The sequence below is a fragment of the Lepisosteus oculatus genome, chromosome 3 (assembly GCF_040954835.1).
Source record: "Lepisosteus oculatus isolate fLepOcu1 chromosome 3, fLepOcu1.hap2, whole genome shotgun sequence".
NCBI classification, from domain to species: Eukaryota; Metazoa; Chordata; class Actinopteri; order Semionotiformes; family Lepisosteidae; genus Lepisosteus; species Lepisosteus oculatus.
In genome coordinates, this window is record NC_090698.1 from 68,877,418 (window position 1) to 68,895,452 (window position 18,035).

At 42.9% G+C, this 18,035-nt stretch overlaps 1 protein-coding gene across 15 annotated transcripts in view; it reads left to right on the plus strand.

The window, feature by feature from the left end:
- celf4 (CUGBP, Elav-like family member 4) overlaps positions 1-18,035 on the plus strand; it is a 192,858-nt gene that overhangs the window by 25,825 nt on the left and 148,998 nt on the right. For all 15 annotated transcript variants that reach the window (XR_011189109.1, XM_069187430.1, XM_069187437.1 and 12 more), the window contains exon 2: positions 3,215-3,297. Coding sequence is in view for 14 of the 15 variants with exons in the window: in XM_069187430.1 (XP_069043531.1) it covers positions 3,215-3,297 (83 nt within the window). In the remaining variant the exon portion in view is untranslated. The remainder of the gene's footprint in view (positions 1-3,214; positions 3,298-18,035) is intronic.

Sequence of the window (18,035 nt, forward strand, 5' to 3'; positions counted from 1 at the left end):
TCTGACAGGGGGAATATTGTGTATAGAATAAAGAATAACAGGCTTAAACATTTCTTTGAAAATCGGCTGCTGGTAAACACCACTTTTGCTTCGATTTCCTTAAAGGAGCGGTTCAGTTGCCTCTTCATCGAGTAGCTCTTCTGATAGGACCTTGTTAGGAACAAGAGAACAAAAAGCACAAGATAGGAATTGCTTGCTTGGTAACCTGAAATATAATCCGTTTCTAAGCTTGAATGGGCGCTGCATCACTTGTGATTTCTATGGTTAAATGTAAAGGGCAATGAGCAAAGCACAAGCAGCAGCCAAAGAGTTACTGTACTGCAGAAAAATCTCCATGGAGTTGCTTTTCCATTTTTTATTGACCCTTTTTTTCGAACCCCCTGTCAGTTTAGCATTATATAATGTTTGCATGATTTCACTGCCCTTTGCTTACAGAGCAGCAGCTTTCACTTCAGCAAAAACAAAAACCGCAATGCCTGATTATTGCAAAAGAGGTGTCACTCAGTGCACCCAGAACTGTGTACGGTGAGCAAAAAGGCAACTTAAAACTAGTAAGAGCATACAATGTGCACAAAACAAATTGTATTAATAAAATAGACCTCTGAAGCCTTGTTTAGATTTCTTGCCATTACAGAGCAAAAGTAGTGATGTCTTCTGGCAACATGAAGGAGCCCATTCTCTAATGAGAGCTTGCAACCTGTGCAATCTCTTCCCTCTCACCATTGTAATGTAGGACGGGCTCCCTGGCCGGGGCTGTTTCAGAGATTGATCATTTCCTCCTCCTTCCTCAGATCTGCTGCTCAGATGGCCCAGCGCTTCATGAGTTCTTCCTTGTGTTTAATAAAAACCCTGGCTGTTGCAGATGCTTAGTTCAGTGCATTGGCTCACGCCCAACTATGGAGTGATTTGCGGTACTTGGGCTGGGCCCCTGATTCTGAGCAACAGGCAAGAGGCCTCTAGCAGTAAATCACAGTAACCAGACACTTAGTTCACTCCTGGAAGTTCAGAAAGTATCGGTGGAGTGCTGGCAGTAGCAAAGGAAACATCTCCCAGATATGTATAACTGACAGGAGTTAGTTTGCTGGGCAGGGTACCTGTTACTGTGAGAAAACAAGTGACGCTTCAAGCATAGACTACTAATTTCCTTCTAGATGTAGTCTGTTGCCACTGTATTTAGATTTTGTGCAATTATGGCCCACACAGAATAGTAATCATTAAATCAGTATCCTGCAGTTTGAGACCAGTTATTAAACTGATACTACTGTTCTTCTGGTTCTGAATCATCTTCCCATTTCTCAACTAACTCGCCTGTGAGTCCTCTTTGGCTAAAGGTTTTCAAAATTGGACACTTTATGGTGGCTAGAAGTGAAGTTCGAAGAGTTCTGACGCGTTTTTACACAGAACAGTCACTTCAGTGAACTCTGGGAGACTTTTATGTTGGCTCCAGTGGTTAGGGTTTTTTTTTCTCCTATATCAGTGGGCCTGAATACCTCTGGGGTGTCTGGTAGGCCAGAGATAAGAGTGCAGTTCAGCACACACATGGGATAATGTTCAGAGAGCCCAGGTGATGCTATCTTATCTCTCTCTCGCGACTTCTCTGAAATAACTCTGCTGGGCTTCTCCGTGTTCCCAGGTAGTGACATAGAAAATAGGCAACATAAATGAAAGGCTCTGAAATAATTGGCTGGGAAAGATAAAACAAGCAGTCTTTGTGATATCCACACTACAAAACACTGAATGAAAAAAAAGCCTATTTGATTCACTCAAGCTGGACATTTTAAAGATGTCTGGCTAAGTGAGGTTTTGAGATTAATCTTCTCACAAAAGAATAACATAAGCAATGGTCTCACTTATCACTATTTTTTATTATTATGGGTCAGAATAGTATCTGTCTATTCTTGAATAAACACAAAATCACACCTTTTTCTAAATTCTGAATTTCTTTGCTTGTCCATTTGGTTTACAGTAGTGTTTGATCAAAAGTGTAAATCAAGTAAGGTCTCTGAAGCCTACACTGTATAAATTCCTTCGAATTTCAAGCAAAGCACAAACATCAGTCCTAGCACAAAACAGACTGATGAAACACATGATGAAACAGTGATAAGGTGTTAACCATAGATATACTGTAGATTTTGTAAAACATAAAGTTAGGTCCCCATCTTGTCAAAGGAGATAGCCTGACGTCTTTCGAGAGATGTCTGGATGTGATCATTGGATTATTTAGCCATTAGCACCAAATGGGTCAGATGAACTATGAAAAGAACACAAGCAAGATTTCATATCTTCACACTGTAAGATGAGCTCCACCTTATGCTTTGGAAGTGGACTCATATTCTTTTTGTAGATATAAAACACAGCAACAGGAGAGCAGCTCTCCTTCTGTAAGAGAAGTGAAGGCAGAAGCCAATGGCTCAGTCTGGTGCGTTATAGACATAAAGATGTTATGTTAATGGCATTCACCAACACGTCTCAGCTTTAACCATCTTCGTATTCTTCTACAGAAAGTCCAAAACGGGGGAAAAAAGCCGTTTTCTCCTAGAGCTTGAACTGATCTTTTGTGAGTTTTTAAGGTATATGATTATACCCTAAATAATAATACAAATTTTTATTTTTTTGCATTTTCATAGGTTTTGAGAAGTACAGTACCTACACTCCCCAACCAACCCTTTTTATTTCATTTTTATTCTTCAGTGCTCTTTCTCTCTTTCTGATCATATAAGAGTAGTACATTTACTAGTCACAGAGAATAGGCTTGCAAGGTTGTTGGATACGCCCACCTAAAATCTTAAAATAACGTGGCTGTAAAAATACAGAAGAACATGGTTTACAAGGCTAAGGCAACAAATACCTTTTTCATGCCGTGTGATGACAAGAGGGTGATGTGAAGCCTGGCTTGCTCTGGGGGTGCTTTGATGGGTGGGCAAGACCAGGTGCAGAATGCCAAGCAGGCAAGCCCAGATTGCTGAAGTGACAGCGAACTAGGCATCCACCCTCATCTCCTGTAGGCATCTGCGGGGCAAGGCAGGTCTCTGGTCCGATGCAGTCTGGCAGCTTGTGTGTGTAGGCCACATTCGAGGAGCTCCCCAAAGACCCCTTGTGCTTTCTCTCGGTCTCCTTCCAACCCTCTCTCCTGTTCCTCCTCCTCCTGCGTCTCTCTGCCCAGTCCTGGTGTCTGTTCCAGTGCCCATGATCATATCCTCTGTTCCTCTTGCAGGCTGTGCCTTCCTCACGTACTGTGCCAGAGAGTCGGCCCTGAAAGCCCAGAGCGCCCTGCATGAACAGAAGACTCTTCCAGGGGTAGGTCACGCGTGCCTCTCGTCGCTGTGGTGCTGGGACGGCAGTGCCACAGGGCAGGAGTGCAGGGGGTGCCGTCCAGCACCTCGGTAGTCCTGGCCTTCTGGTGCTCCTGTTTGATGTGTGTATGCGCCTGTATGTGTGCTTAGGGGATATATGTGTTGTCGTTGATTTTTTTTTTCTGCTGGAGTCCAAGGCATGTTAAACAGTCGTCTCCTCCTAAGGGCCCCCCCTAGATGGGACAGACAGCAGCGTGGAGCTGCCTGTTAAATATTTATCACTCCCCCGGTGTTGTTACTGCGCTCTGTAGCAGCTTTTAAATGCTGCACTTGGTGATTTAAAAGTTGTGTTTTTAATGATGCCTCGGGGGACTTTTTCGGTGGTAGTCATGGAAACGGCAAAAGAAGACCGAGCGCTGTGTGACAGCTGATGACATCAGGGCTCAGAGCTAGGGCGAAGAAATTAAGTCATCTGTGCAGCTAATGTACTGTCCAAAGTACTGTACAACTCATCTGTGTGCCTGAGGTTCTGTCCACAGTACTGTACAGCTCGTCTGTGTGAATGAAGTTCTGTCCACAGTACTGTACAGCTCATCCGTGTGCCTGAGGTTCTGTCCACAGTACTGTACAGCTCGTCTGTGTGCCTGAGGTTCTGTCCACAGTACTGTACAGCTCGTCTGTGTGAATGAAGTTCTGTCCACAGTACAGTACAGCTCGTCTGTGTGAATGAAGTTCTGTCCACAGTACTGTACAGCTCGTCTTTGTGCCTGAGGTTCTGTCCAAAGTACTGTACAACTTATCTGTGTGGCTGAGGCTCTGTCCACAGTATTGTACAGCTCATCTGTGTGGCTGAGGATCTATCCAGTACTATACAAATCCACTGTTAAGATTAGTAAGGTTGGACTGAGGATGAGTTTCATGGTCTGCTTTGCTTGGGTGCATTTGTAATGGATAAGTTTCATCTCTTCTTTGACAAAGATGTTAACATTTGCTTCTGATCTTGATGTTTAATGTCATTAGTGCTTTCAGTAGTAACAGGATATGGTGGAGCACAGGCCGCAAAGCAAAACATAAAAAAGTGTAACATATCAATTAAAAATGCATATTTTGATCACATACTGTCTATCACTTTTATAAATCTGTCCGATTGACCATGTCTATTATAACTATACTGTATCTTACCTCTATAAAGCTACACTGCTCTAGGTCATAAGTGGTCTGGACTTCCATGTTAATATCAATCAATATACTTTTCATTTGTACAGTGCTACTCTATGACCATCATCTCAGAGACCTGTCCATGGCCAGGACTCAAGACAATTTAAAAGTGTAAAAAAAAAATACAAACAAGTAGTGGGGCTTAATTATGAGTGTATAGCTGGCAAACACAGTGAAGATTGTATGAGTTCGAGAGCATTCAAGGCTCGGTTTAAACCGTACTTCACCTTCATGAGTAACATTTAGTCAACAGGCAGGACATATTCACAAGAATATGAACATTTCAATAGAAATTAACTAAATAAATGACTAGGCAGAAAATGTATTAGTTCCAAAACCAGCAATGATGAAAAATAGCAATATTATAAGAAGATCTTTTATTGAATTCTAGTTGTCTAACCAAACAAGACTTTTTTGGGGACAAAGGCAACATTTCTCCTACTAGTAATATTCTTTATATCTAGATACAGTATATTAAATGCCTGCTGATGAGGTATGTGTTGGACTGCAGACACAGATTACACCTGTGCCTGAGGGAATTAGTGGTGTGTTTAGAGTATAAAATAAACATAACATATTCACAGTGCACACTGCACCCTGCACAGACACTAATCTGCATTAGAGGTACCCACACTGACAATTGATCTGACACGTGATTCACTTTCAGTCACCATTGGTAAGGACAGTAATTATAAATCAAACTCATGATGATGTACTGTATCAGATTTACTGTAATTGTTGATAGTCCAGTGAGATTGTTTTCACAAATAAAAAAATAAAAACATTATTTGAAAATTGTGTGGCAAAGTGAAGATATAACAGGGTTTTTTTTTGGTGAAAGTAACACACAGCCAATGTGTTCTTTGCAGATGAAGGGTTTGGCAAAGAGATGAGAAAAGCACTAATAACATTTACTGTGTGAATTATTGAGTCTTTTTAAAAAGCTTTTTCTTGCTTCTTGTTAGCATAACCACATTCCCAAAGTCCCTTTCCACTTCAGTGGGCCTCGTGATGTTTTTCAAACTTCAATGAAGGCCTCTGTCTGGAAAGACTTACAGTAGAAAAAGGCTTCTTTGCTAAATGCCAAACTTGGAGACAGGAGAGGAAGAGTGCTGGTATTTAAAACAGCTCTTTGATTCTCATTTCTGTGTTCTTCTTGCGCTTTTTCTTTTAATCCATCAGTGCATTTGTGTCTCTTGTGCAGGACCAAAATGACAGGCGATTAACCGCATCAGGTCTATTTGATGAGTCTGGAACAGGGACGTCCTGTTTTGCTTGCATGTGCAGTGAATAGGTCTGGCTCTGTATGCAAGGAAATGCCCCAGGAGTTTCAGTCCTGTCTTTAGGCATGCCTTCTGTATGTCTCTCTTTCTCCAACTTACTCGCTACTTCTCAAGCTTAGCCTCCCTTACCATCTCTGTCTGTCACCTTCTCTTCCTCATTTCCTAGGATAAGTTTTTGCTCCTTTTTTTTACCTTGATTATCACTCAGATCTTCACTTCTTATAAATCTCTATTCTCAACTGGTATTTCTTGGCACCTCCTGGTTTCCTTTATTCTCCTAATTAGATGCCAACAACACTAACCTCAAAAAAGCGATGAAAGGGGTACAAAGAGTCTAATAGTCTGCAGTGAAGCTCAGTGCCGCTGTCTTTGTAGAAGAACATAAAACATTCTCATGGGGTCTTCAGTCATCCCAGTTACTGTAGGATTAAGTGAACTGAGAAGTGGGGCATGGTGTGGATTGACTCCCAGCCCTGGAGGGGACACCAAGCCACCACAGGGATTAACCTCCAGCAATGCTGATCCTAGTTTATGCAATTGGGTGGACTGGATCGACAGAGAAAAAGTCCCTCACTCAAGGTCCAACAGCAGTGTCTGTAATGGAGACTCAAACCTACAACCTGGAGTCTGGAGGCTTACCCACTAGTCTGCTAGATGACTGATGATTGACAGATGATCAATGGTGATATATGTTAGACATGAAAGGCTATTTCGGTACATGAATACATTTCTTAAGTTGCTCAACAACTAACATTTGTGAGCTAGCATGTATTTGATAGCAAGGTCATTAGTTGTCAGAAGGTCAACCAATGTTTCTGTCAGGAATCCGGCAGGTAGTTCTCCGAAAATCCTGTGCGTAGCCGAGAACTCTGCGGGCCGCAGAGGCAAACAATCCAAAATCGTCATCCGAAGGGCGAGATCAAAAAAAGAAAAGTCAAGTCCAAAAACCAAGAAGGCCAACAAGGAAATAACGCGCACTAGAAAACTCTAAGAGGCTTTTCAATAGTGAGCAGGGTAGGGTGTGTGAGGGAGCATTAAATACTGAAGGGAGAGGAACGTGGTTGGATAATTGGTTCAGGAGTGAGAGTCTGTGGAATCCGGTGCCTGTGAGAATGTGATGGGTTCAGTAGGAATGAAAGCGTGAAACAGTGGTTTTGGGAATGTAGCGGGGTTTGCAAGGACGAGTGCAGGACGTGACAGTTTTAGTAATAAGTTCAAATAAGAACATATATTTTTAGGAAAAGGAGACCTGTAGTTTTGTCATATAAATACACTTGTGCGGTAATTTACTGTATGTCCTCTCGTGCTCATTCTTAGATGGTGCAGGTCGCAGGACACACCTTGGGAATATGCCCGAGAGCAGGAATAGCAGTCTGGAGAATCCCTCCTAGTGTTTACTGTGAGGCCTGAGTGAGTCAGTCGCTCTTGAAAACAACGTCTTTGAACTGACACTCAAACTGAATTACTCCTGCCGTCTGCGTCCCCACACCGTGCAGCCTGGCACTGTCTCTCAGGAAATGGAATCTCGATATTCCGTTACAGAGTGGAACAATTTCACACATCGTCACCGACTGTTACAACTCAACGGCCGCAGAGCTCCGCTACGGGTAGAGGATTTCTTCTTGGGCCGGCAGGCGTCTGGCTCCCTGGACGCCAGCGAGCTCATTCAGACACGCGCTACAACAGCGTCTCGGGCTTTGTGTCGGATGGTGGGTTTGCGAATCGGCAATGTCACCAGGGGTCACAGCAGAGTCACAGAGATGAAACTAGTGCACTTCTTTCCTTTGCCCCTGGGTTATTTGGTAGGACCCTGACACCACTCACTTTAACACCTGTCATGAGCTGGGAACAACTCCAGACCTCACTGAATTGTGACTTTCTGATACGTAACAACTGTGAGACATTTTGCGATATGATTTAGGAAAAAAGCATTACTGAATCCCTGACTTAATGTGTCCGCGACCAAAGCCATGATAATTAACGTCAGGAAAAACAGCCACACTCCCACCCTAACCCACATCGGGGATACTAAAGAATCTCTCTCTCTAATGAATCACGGTTTTGGCTCCAAAATGAGCTTTCTGTCTGACCACATTCTGGTAAAAGCGTCAGAAATGAGAGCAAACTCGTTACCGTCCAACCACTAAAATTGGTGTGATGATTGAGCACCCCCCGAAACAAAGTGGACAAGCTCTGAATTCCTTCAAGAGGATTTATAGTTAAATCCTCATGGCTGATTTTCCAAACTCAGGGTTTGCAAAGCACTGTCCTTATCAGAAACTATAAAATGCCTAATTAACTCCACCTAATCTATCTATATTAATGAACCATTAATAATTGCAGTATAATGCTTTCAGGGTGTCATACCTCACGAAAGGACTGAGGACACTAAAGGAAAAGGGACAAGGGATACAATCAGTGTGAAGGTGTGTTGTCAGAGTATAGGCATTCCTTCAGATAAGACCACCGTAAATTATTTCTACAGTCTATTTTAGCCATGATTTTGTCCATTTTTAATTGCAAAATAAAGTATATTTATTATATTACAGTACACAGATGTGTTCATGAGAGTCAAGCACTGTACAGGATAGTATAGGAACGTGCTGTCATCAAAGTAGATGATGTGAAACGTGAACATGGCACAAGAGTGATATTCCACATCCGGAAGAGTTTCCAGAACCCAACTCTTCCAGAAATCATCTGCAGTTAAATCAAACGCATGATGTGATGGTTTATAATGGACACTGTCACAGTGAGGGGTTTCTGGCTTGAGATTTCCCCTAAATATTGTATTGCGGTATGAATAATAAAATGATATTAAATTAAAAGCGGTGTCTACCCAGTTGAGGGGGTGTTTCAAATACGCTCTATAGCACGTGTTCCAACTTCCGGAAAGCCACCGTCTTCTTGTTGTAGTTTCACACAGAGCAGATAAATCAAGTCACTTATTTGATAATATTGTATTTTTTTTAAGTTAGCAAGCAATCGATTTATTCTTTTTTTTTTTGACCTACAGCCGGTGTTTGCTCTTGGACGGTAGTCCCCTGTCACTCCTGCTGCAGAGGGTAGTGTCAGACCCAGGTCTTGTGCTCTTGTCCATCCTGCTCGCTCCACACAAGACGTCACCCTCTCCCTTACCTCCGAGCCTCGGGTTCCAGCCGTGGAGGGAGTCTGGAAAGAACGGACGTCGGCACTGTTGCGATTAAAGACCTAAACCATTCGTATAATTAAATGCAGATATATAAAAGCACACAGACGCACACGCGAATAAATACAAATCTGAGCAAGGCTGAGTCAGCGGTAATACTAATAAGTATGTGTTGGAAATTGAACCAAAACGCCTTAAAATAGCTGCTTGAGCAAGGTCACACTACACCAGTCTGGAGGAGCAATTGCAACACCTGCACTAAAGCAGCCATTACTGTGAGTTAATGACCCACTGGGCTTAAATGAAACATTACAGGTGCACTGCTAATCTGTCCCCTGAGAGCCAGGCAGGAGATTACTAACACAGGATGCAAGCTCACCATGTTGGAGACAACAGTGTGACAAGCTGCAGAACACTAACTTTTTTTTTGGGAGGCGGAAGCGTGTTCACATTATATTAATGGCATGCTGCTAGCTATAGATACAACAGTTCACTGTGCATTCCTCAAACTCTCATACGAGATCCTGAAGGCCTGCCTGTGTCAAGGCGTGGTAAGGGCCTCTTCTCCCAGTCATTGTTTTAGCCCACGGGGGAGAGACTGGTACCGAGGCAGCGGTCTCGGAGCGATGTGGCGCCCCGCACGCAGTGCTGTGAAAATGAGCGGGAAGCGAAACGCGCTGTCCCGTCCTGTTTCGCGCCAGGATCGTCCGTTGTAAAAGGTTTATTTTCCATCTCTAATTCCGCAAAGGGAAGAAGAGAAGGGGAAAAAAAATACCTTAACGGCTCACCGTGCAGTAACTCTGAGGGGAAAACATCACCGCCTCGGGAAGCCGACAGGTTCTCTGTATCAATTTAATTTACGTCAGTACCAAAAAAAACACCCCACTAGAACATTCAAGGAAATGTCATTTGATAACCGTTTTGTTCGCAGAATTAAAACTCCCAGAACATAAAACAAAAAAAAAATGTCATTTGATAATTGTCTTGGTTTCATAATTTAAAGAGCAAATGCTAAAAATCGAAGAAAGTAGTAGCAGTAAAATCCTGGTTTTCTACTGTCAGGCAACGCTCAGTTTTCTACCCGACTCCGGCAGTATCTTCACGCATTTATCTGCCAGCTCAAATGAGATCGGAAATGATTTAGCTATTCGTTTGTACGTTTTACAACAGAAATGGTTTCGGGGGGGGAAATCGATATCATCGCCTTTCTTTCGATGCATGTCTCTATTGTCTTTAAGCAATTAAAGTACCTTGTAGTTTGTAATGTACATTCGTTCTCATGTAGTGTACAGTCCCTAACCAGAAATAGAGACCCACAATGCGTCTTCCGCAAATGGATCAACTGTGCGTCCAATTACTCGAGGTGCTCTCTGTACGTTTATATAACTGTTTCTGAAAGCACACGCATCGTTTGCCAATCTGGAGTTTCCCAATCCAACCTTGTTGCTTCTTATGGTCTTGATTTTTTCAGTCTGCGGAATTGCGTTCCCCGAGGATTGACGAAGCTCCCCGCGATGGCTTTACTGTCGCTCTTTGCTCTGTTGTTAAAATAATTAATTTCATTAGGCAATGTTAACGTTCCCACACCCCAGCAGCAGATCTGCCCATCGTGTCTACAGTACCCCTAGGAAAAGCTGCAGTACTGTAGCCCTGAAACTAGCACGCCCGTTTATCAGGGCATCGCTCCTCCTGTACTTTGTCCGGTGATAACAATGCGACCCGTAGTCTCTGTGATTAACGTTTGTTGATTTCAAAACACAGTACCTCTCAGCCACACGGTTGAACAATATGTATACTTCAAAAACAAACCGGAAAGTTATCAAATGAATAGTAAAAGCAGCTGAATGACCTCCAAGAAAGAAATGACAGTACTGTATGTCTAGAAATACTATTTTGGCATTATTTTTTTATATTTGTGAAGTGCTGACTTTCAAAATGGCGAATGAATAATTTGGACCTGTTCAGAGTTACATAAATGTTTAATAAAAATACAACTGTAAAATCTGGAATATGTACAGTACTGTACGTCGTGAAAGGCACAGCAACGTGCTTACTATAGCATACTGTTCTAGGGTATAACAAACTGTAATTGAAATTACACATACTGGACACAGTAAGAGGATTAACTGTCTGTGGATTATTTGTAACTATAGTTATAATAAAGAAAAAAAAATTCGCAGGCAGTTTTTCTGTGTTGTTAGTACCGTATAGCCCTGAAGACGCTGATGGATCTAAAAATGTTTGACTCCATACTTAAGCGACATAATTGTTTCAAGTAATAAGTAATGAATTTGGAAATTAAAAGGCTCATTTCCAACAAACGACCATTTCGGGTTGTGGCGTGATTCGATTTACAGTAGTAACACATCACAAAGTATCTGCTATAAGAGCAAGTGCAGTTGATCGAGCTGTCATTTGGGCTAACATTTTTGAACATCTCAAACATCTTGAACGGCTTTAGGGAAAAAAAAAAGAAAATCATTGCGTCTGTCTCGCACGCAGAAAGACTGCCTTTTGTTTTTGGTCTGCTTTGCGTGTGATCGAGAAGACGGGTTTCTTGCGGCGGGGAGGGAGGGCGCGCGCATCTGCGCGTGAATGAGAATGAGCCGCGCGGAGCGTCGCGCGGTGACTCGCGGCCGCACTCGGCTGTCTCGCTGGGGCTCGGTCTGCGGTGGTAATGCGCAGCCAAAAATCAATAAGGTTGATTGATACTGCGTCCCAAATCTATGACAGTCTATACAGTAACTCACTACGATGATCAATACTTCAGAACTTCAGCGAGAATTTTGCACAAGGGACATTATTATTCTTCTTCTTCTTCTTATTATTATTATTATTATTATTATTATTATTATTATTATTATTATTATTTCACGTTGTTCTTTAGTATTATTAGTACCTTTTCATATAATAATAGTAGGACCTTAATTCATATAGAAAGGCTAAACTCAGTAGTAGCAGGAAGGAAGGGCGATGATGAAACAGTGTGAAACAGGGTGTGGAAGTTGTATTGGGAGGAAGAGCAGGAACTGTAAAGCATTGGGAGGAGCAGAGCCGGTGTCGTATCCAATTCAATTTATTGTACAGTATGTTTGTACCTAAACTTATTACGATATGGACAAGAAAGGAGGCCCGTTGCTTGGGCTTGTTTCTCGGTGTATTTAATGTGTTGTTGTTTTTCTAGGGATCAGAAAACGACTTTCACCGCCGCCCGGTGATTGCTACTGCAGCTTACTTTCTCTTGACGCAACAGGGGAGTCCCAAAGAAAGCTCACCGAGGCTATATATACTGTGTCCTTACGTGTTACATAGAAATTACTTCATATAGGGATGACGAGGAGAATCGTTCGTCCCCGAGAGCGGAGGGGGGGAATATTTTTTACGGCGCGTTTCGGATACGACACCGCCAGTAACGATACTTAAATTGTACACCCAACCAAAAAAAAAAAAAACTGGAATAAGGCAACGTAATGCATTTAATGTAGTGAAATATATTAAACGGTACAAAACTAGCGAACAGAACGTTTGTCTTTGATATCTAGAGCTATAATTGTTGTTGAGTTTTTTTTTTTCCCTGGCTCCAGCTCCTGACGACGGGGTTAGAGAGAGCGAGCAGCAGGTGGACTCGGTGAGTGGAGAGCTGGCGGTAATGAGCTGAGGTCTCCAGCCGGTCTCTAATGACGCTCAGTTTTCCGTGAATCTGCGCGCTACAGGTATCGCAGATAACAAAGCACAACAGCAGCTTTTAATAATTTATAGCAGAGCCAGGCCAGATTGGGCAGTAATTGTATTACAGGTCACTTCTCAATAGCAATTTGGGAGAGTAGTGGTGATGTGTTCTCCGAGGCGATCGATAAGCGCTGTCCAGGGTGCTGATTTCAGACTCGTTTTTGCTGCCGCTCACTGGATTTTGTTTCACAGAGATTCGGGTTGTTTTAAGCTTCGGTTATCAATGAAATAGCATTAGTCACTTCAACCATTGTATTCTTAACAGGTAGGTGATTGTATCCTGTTTAATTCTCGAAAGGATATGGTCAAAAACACTTCTTTTGTTTATGAATGAAGGGCCCATAGGGCAGTTGAATCTTGCAATACCCCATTGACAGCAATTGCTTAATTCTGCTTTCCCAGCTACATTATAGATCCTGATCATGGCCCAGCATTCGTGCAGTACTACCTACATACTGTACCTTTTTGTTTCCAGACATTTTAACTATTCTGATATTAAGTGTGCTTTCAGACAGATGTTCTGTACCAGTAAAATGGATAAACAGTTATATAATTAAGAAAGCTAAAGTAATTATGGTAGATGTCTTCCAAATTGTCAGCATAACTCAGTTTGTAAGCTGTAGTTGTCAAAGGTGGATATTGCCCCTTTCACTGCAAACAGAAATGATGTGATGGCTGTGCATTTCAAAGACAATCAGTTCTCTTTTGATTTCAGAGGGGTTTTTCTGCTTCCCAAGCCAGCGAAATCGGAACTTGGTTTGCAGCACCCAGTGTTCTGAGTTAACCTGATGATGAAGTGGGGGTAGGATAGTCAAAGTTGAAGGCTCCTTGATTAACAGCAGTACAAGTACCTTATTACCTTCTTTACCCTGCCTCACCTACAGTATCTGCTCCAACACTACATACATGTTCTGCCTAAATCTGGTGAGGGCTGGACAGAGATTTTCTACAAGTCTAAAGATGGTAAACAAGCAAAACACAAAACCACACCAAAAATCTTTCCTTCTTAGGCAGCCCTCACTACTGCAGGAAAGCTGGGGTGCTTCTCTGTTGAAAACATACATCCCCAAACACAGTCCTTCCTGGTACAGTTCCCAATGAGAGGAGGCCACTTGGGCCCGTCTCAGCCTTTTGGTAGCTAATAGCTAACTCAAATCAGTTACAAGGGGTTGAAACACTGTGTCTTTTTCTTCTCTTTTCGGCATGGAATAAATCATTACTTGTTCCTTTGCAGCCTACGCATGCTGACGCAGCTCCCTACTTGAACTACTTCAGTTCGATATTACCAGGTTTAAATGCTCTGTCCTCTGGTCTGTGTGGCACTCTTCGTCCTGAATCAGTCTGACGTCCTCTCTGTTCGAAGAAATAATTTCATTGTAACACATAAGGGCAGAAGATGCATTTGCCCTGTGTGTGCTTTTTTGGGGGCTCCCCTGTCTCGTGCTTTCCCACTGTTCGCCCCGGTGATATCACGAGTCCTTTCTCAGCAGGTTCCAGGAAGTGAGCCATCCCCAAACAAGGGTGGCCCCCAGGCTAGTACTCCTTACTGTTGTATACCTGTTGGCCATAATGTTTTTTTTAATGGGGGAATAAGCCCTGTCCCTGAGCTCAGACTTCTGTCTTGTGGGAATCGGTCCCAGTCGCCTGTAGCACCTGTAGCATCATTCCCAGGTGCAGTCAGTCATCCAGCTGTTCTGTGGCTCAGATTGAATCAAGGCAAGGTCCGCCCTTTCCTGGACATAGTGAGAGCTCTTGTCCATTGATCTATTCATTCGTCCCCCCTCCTATGGTGAAAATTAAAGACGGATACTAGACATACGTGCATCAATTAAACAGCGTTCTTTCTCAGCTCTTCAATAAATGAGAAGGGAAGACAACTGTATGTTTTGTTTTTGGTCTCTTTGAATAATTGTACTTAATCGGTTCCTTTTCTTTTTTTTTTAGAAGAAGCAGCTTTCAGTAAATCCTGTTAATCCACATTCCTCAAACGAGGATTTTAGTGTCCTTAACTTTTCGTATAGGAAACCATATTACATTTTGGAGGCAATGAAATTTATAGGAAGTTGAACACCACTGGGCAAAGGCTATGAGGCTATAGCAGTGTGGATGCCTAAACTGAGGCTCCACCACCTTCAATGAGAACCTGATGACTGTGGAACACCGGAGACCAGACTCAAGTCCTTCTCAGGATTCTTGACACCAGTTATATGTGGCTCTTCTGTTCAAAGCCACTTGGCTTGGACGATCAGTGTAGTATTTTATGTGGGCCCTTCACTTTTTCCATTTAAAATGTCCCTTAAAAATCCATCGAGCCAGTTCAAGTGATCTGGCTGCTCCTCCTTTAGTCAATGTTTGATGGACATCCACAGTATACTGTACAACTAACTGGCAGCCTTTGGAGTCCCTTGCACACCTTGCCAAAAAAGTGCTTCCTTGTCACAGCGCACACAGACTCACCCCTTGGTGAGTGACTGGGGGAAGCCTGACTACGTCTTTCCTGTACACTTTCAGAGGTTGACAGAAACTTGTCAATTAACGAAAGCAATGACAATATACCGATGTCAAAGCCAGCTGATGTAATATACTGTCCCTGTGACTCTCTTTCTCTATTTGAGGCCGGAGGGTAGTGCTCAAGTTGTTTGTCATTCCCCTTGCTCCCTCTCCTGGCTTCAGCGAATTCATCTCCATCGATGTCCCAGGACATTGACTACGGGTACAGGGAGATATATGTGTAGTTTCACCTCTCAGATGGGGCTCAATCGATTGTCCTGTGGAAGGCTGAGAGCTACATTATGGGTGTGTCAGACCCATAATGTAGCAGAACGGTGCAGACGAGTGTGGGGCAAGTCCTGCTCTTCCTTTGCGGTGCTTTTTCAGGTCGTACAGGGAAGGAGGAGTAATGCACCTATCAGACACACACCACGTGCTGACATGGTTAGCATTTGCACGCATCAAACCTGCTTTGTATGTCATTATTGGTTTGGGATTTTTGCATTGTGCGGAAAGGCAAAAGAAGGAAAAAAAACAGTTCAGCTTTTTTTAAGCTTACTTCTTTTTTTTTGCTTTGATAAAACAATGCTTGCATTTGCAGTTTAGCTTCTAGCTGCTCCTCTCATTAGCTCAAGAAGCTGAACACTGCTTGTAATTTATGTGAGCGATGATCCTACAGATTTACCTTTTGTGTTTAGTTTAGTTTTGCACATGTGTCCGCCAGTGTCCAGGAATCCATACTCTGGGTCGTTGTGTGAAAGGCCGCTTTGTCTGAAAGTCCAATTCATAAAGGAGAGAATAAATCATAAAGGTTGAATTACTTGGAATACTCTCCACTGGGTTACAGTATATGGGGTACTAGCATGCATAGCATCAGAAATTAGGTTTTGCTTTAGTGCAGGTGGGGTACTTTTAACAGGAAGCTGTTTTGCATTCAGGAAATGTGAGCTGAGCAGAGTGTCCCTCTGAAGGTGTTGAAAATTGGTTTCTGATGGGCTTTTGTCACTCACTCACCGCCTGTTCTCACATGAAACCCCTGCTTCAGTGCATTGGTCTCCATGGCATTCTCCACAGTGCCAGCGTGCTGCAGTTAGTTTGTCTATGTTTCTCCTCTGGTTGCCATGCCATGTGCTGGACAGTGTTTGTCCTGAAATACATGGTATTTTGTTTTACTGAACTGACTGCCATTCGTTTTTGCAGTATAGGTACATGTGTTTATTGATCCGACTGGTTTTCGGAGCATTGCACTGAGATCCAAACACTGTACTGCAGGAAAGAAGTTAGCATTTGCCAGAGCATTCGATTCTGTTAACCTTGTTTTAGAATCTTGACCCATAGGAGTGCAGTGCTCACTCATCCAGATTGCACAGAATTTTACAGCTCTCAGATCTGTGGCACTGCTTTTTAATAGAGATCACAGTGTTGTTCTTGTTGTAATTTCCTTTTACCATGTCTCATGCTTGAAGCATAATAATGAGTATTATTTTTGTCAGGACCTCAGTCAATTATTATGTATAGTTACCTATGACACCTGAGGGATTGTGGGTGTAGAGTACCGGAGTTGGTCACTTCCAATTTAGTTTGCATTGAACATGGTGGATATCAGCACTTCATATTGACTTAACTGGCTCCCCAGCGTTTCAGCTAAGAGACTCTCATAAAATTGTACTGATATCTCTTGGCTGGAAAAAATCTCTCAAGAATATATATGGAGTTTTTTATTGTCATGGTGCACAGCCATTCAATAGCGTCTTTTTTTAGTCCTTTCCTGACTTCCTAACACATTCTTTAATTGGGTGAATGAGACTAGGACCTAAGGGTGTGTTTAGAATTAAGAGGAAGCAGAGAACAGCCTTAATTCAGAGATTGCAAAGTATTGGTGCACAAGAGACACAAACTCAGTAGCAACTGGTTGCATGGTTCTGTGTGTCATGTAGGCTCTGATGTGAATCCGGAAACGTATACCACAGACAGAGATGTTTTGTGGAAGGCTTCTAGGGGTGGATCCAGAATGTAAAGATTCAGAAGGACCTGCACGAGATTTGTTTTGTTTATCAAGGGGTGAAAGGTAAATGAAACAAGGTACTGATCCATCTGTTGTGCAGTCTGATTTACTGGCGTCTTTCCAGAAGCTGCTTGATCAGATCTTCTGATTGGAAGGATGGGAACAGCAGGATGAGCATGCTGGGATGAGAAATGTTCTTTGGTTAGTTGCCTTTTCTAAGGCTACTAACAATATTAATTGCTGGGTTAATAAGAGTGTTATTCTCGCACTCGATGAGCTGTTCCTTTCCTCCCTCTGTGGCGCCGTCTCTGCGTCGCCCCTCCTGCATGCTCTGCCACACTCCCTTACTCGATTTGCATGGCTGTGTGGAGGAGAGAAGAGCCGAAGAGACAGTTCATTTTACATGCTCTAAATACAGCGCTGTGTACGTGCTGAATGGTGCAGTGTGGTGGGGAAACCGGGTGTGTGTGTGTGTGTGTGTCGGATGGAGGAAGGGGTGCTTTCTGTTTTTAGTGCCTTGTAGTTGCCATGACAAGTCCTGAGATTGGGGGCGGGGTGAGGGGGGCCGGGGGGTGGGAGCCTCTCCTTTCTCCCCTGGGGAGCACACACGCCTTCTGCCATGTCACCTTTCCACATGGAGGGATAATTGGTTCGCCACAGAATTCCCTGTCTTGTTTTCTCTGCCCTTAGCTCTGATGGGCCACACTGCCTACGCCTTGTCTTTTAAAGGACAACTCAGTAACGGGACAGTATTTTCTGTCCATCTTGTTTTCATTTTTCAGTTTCTTTCCAACTATTAAATATGGAAAACCCTGGGAAATACCGTGATTCAGACAGTCCGAGATCAATACTATGTATTAGTAGGATTT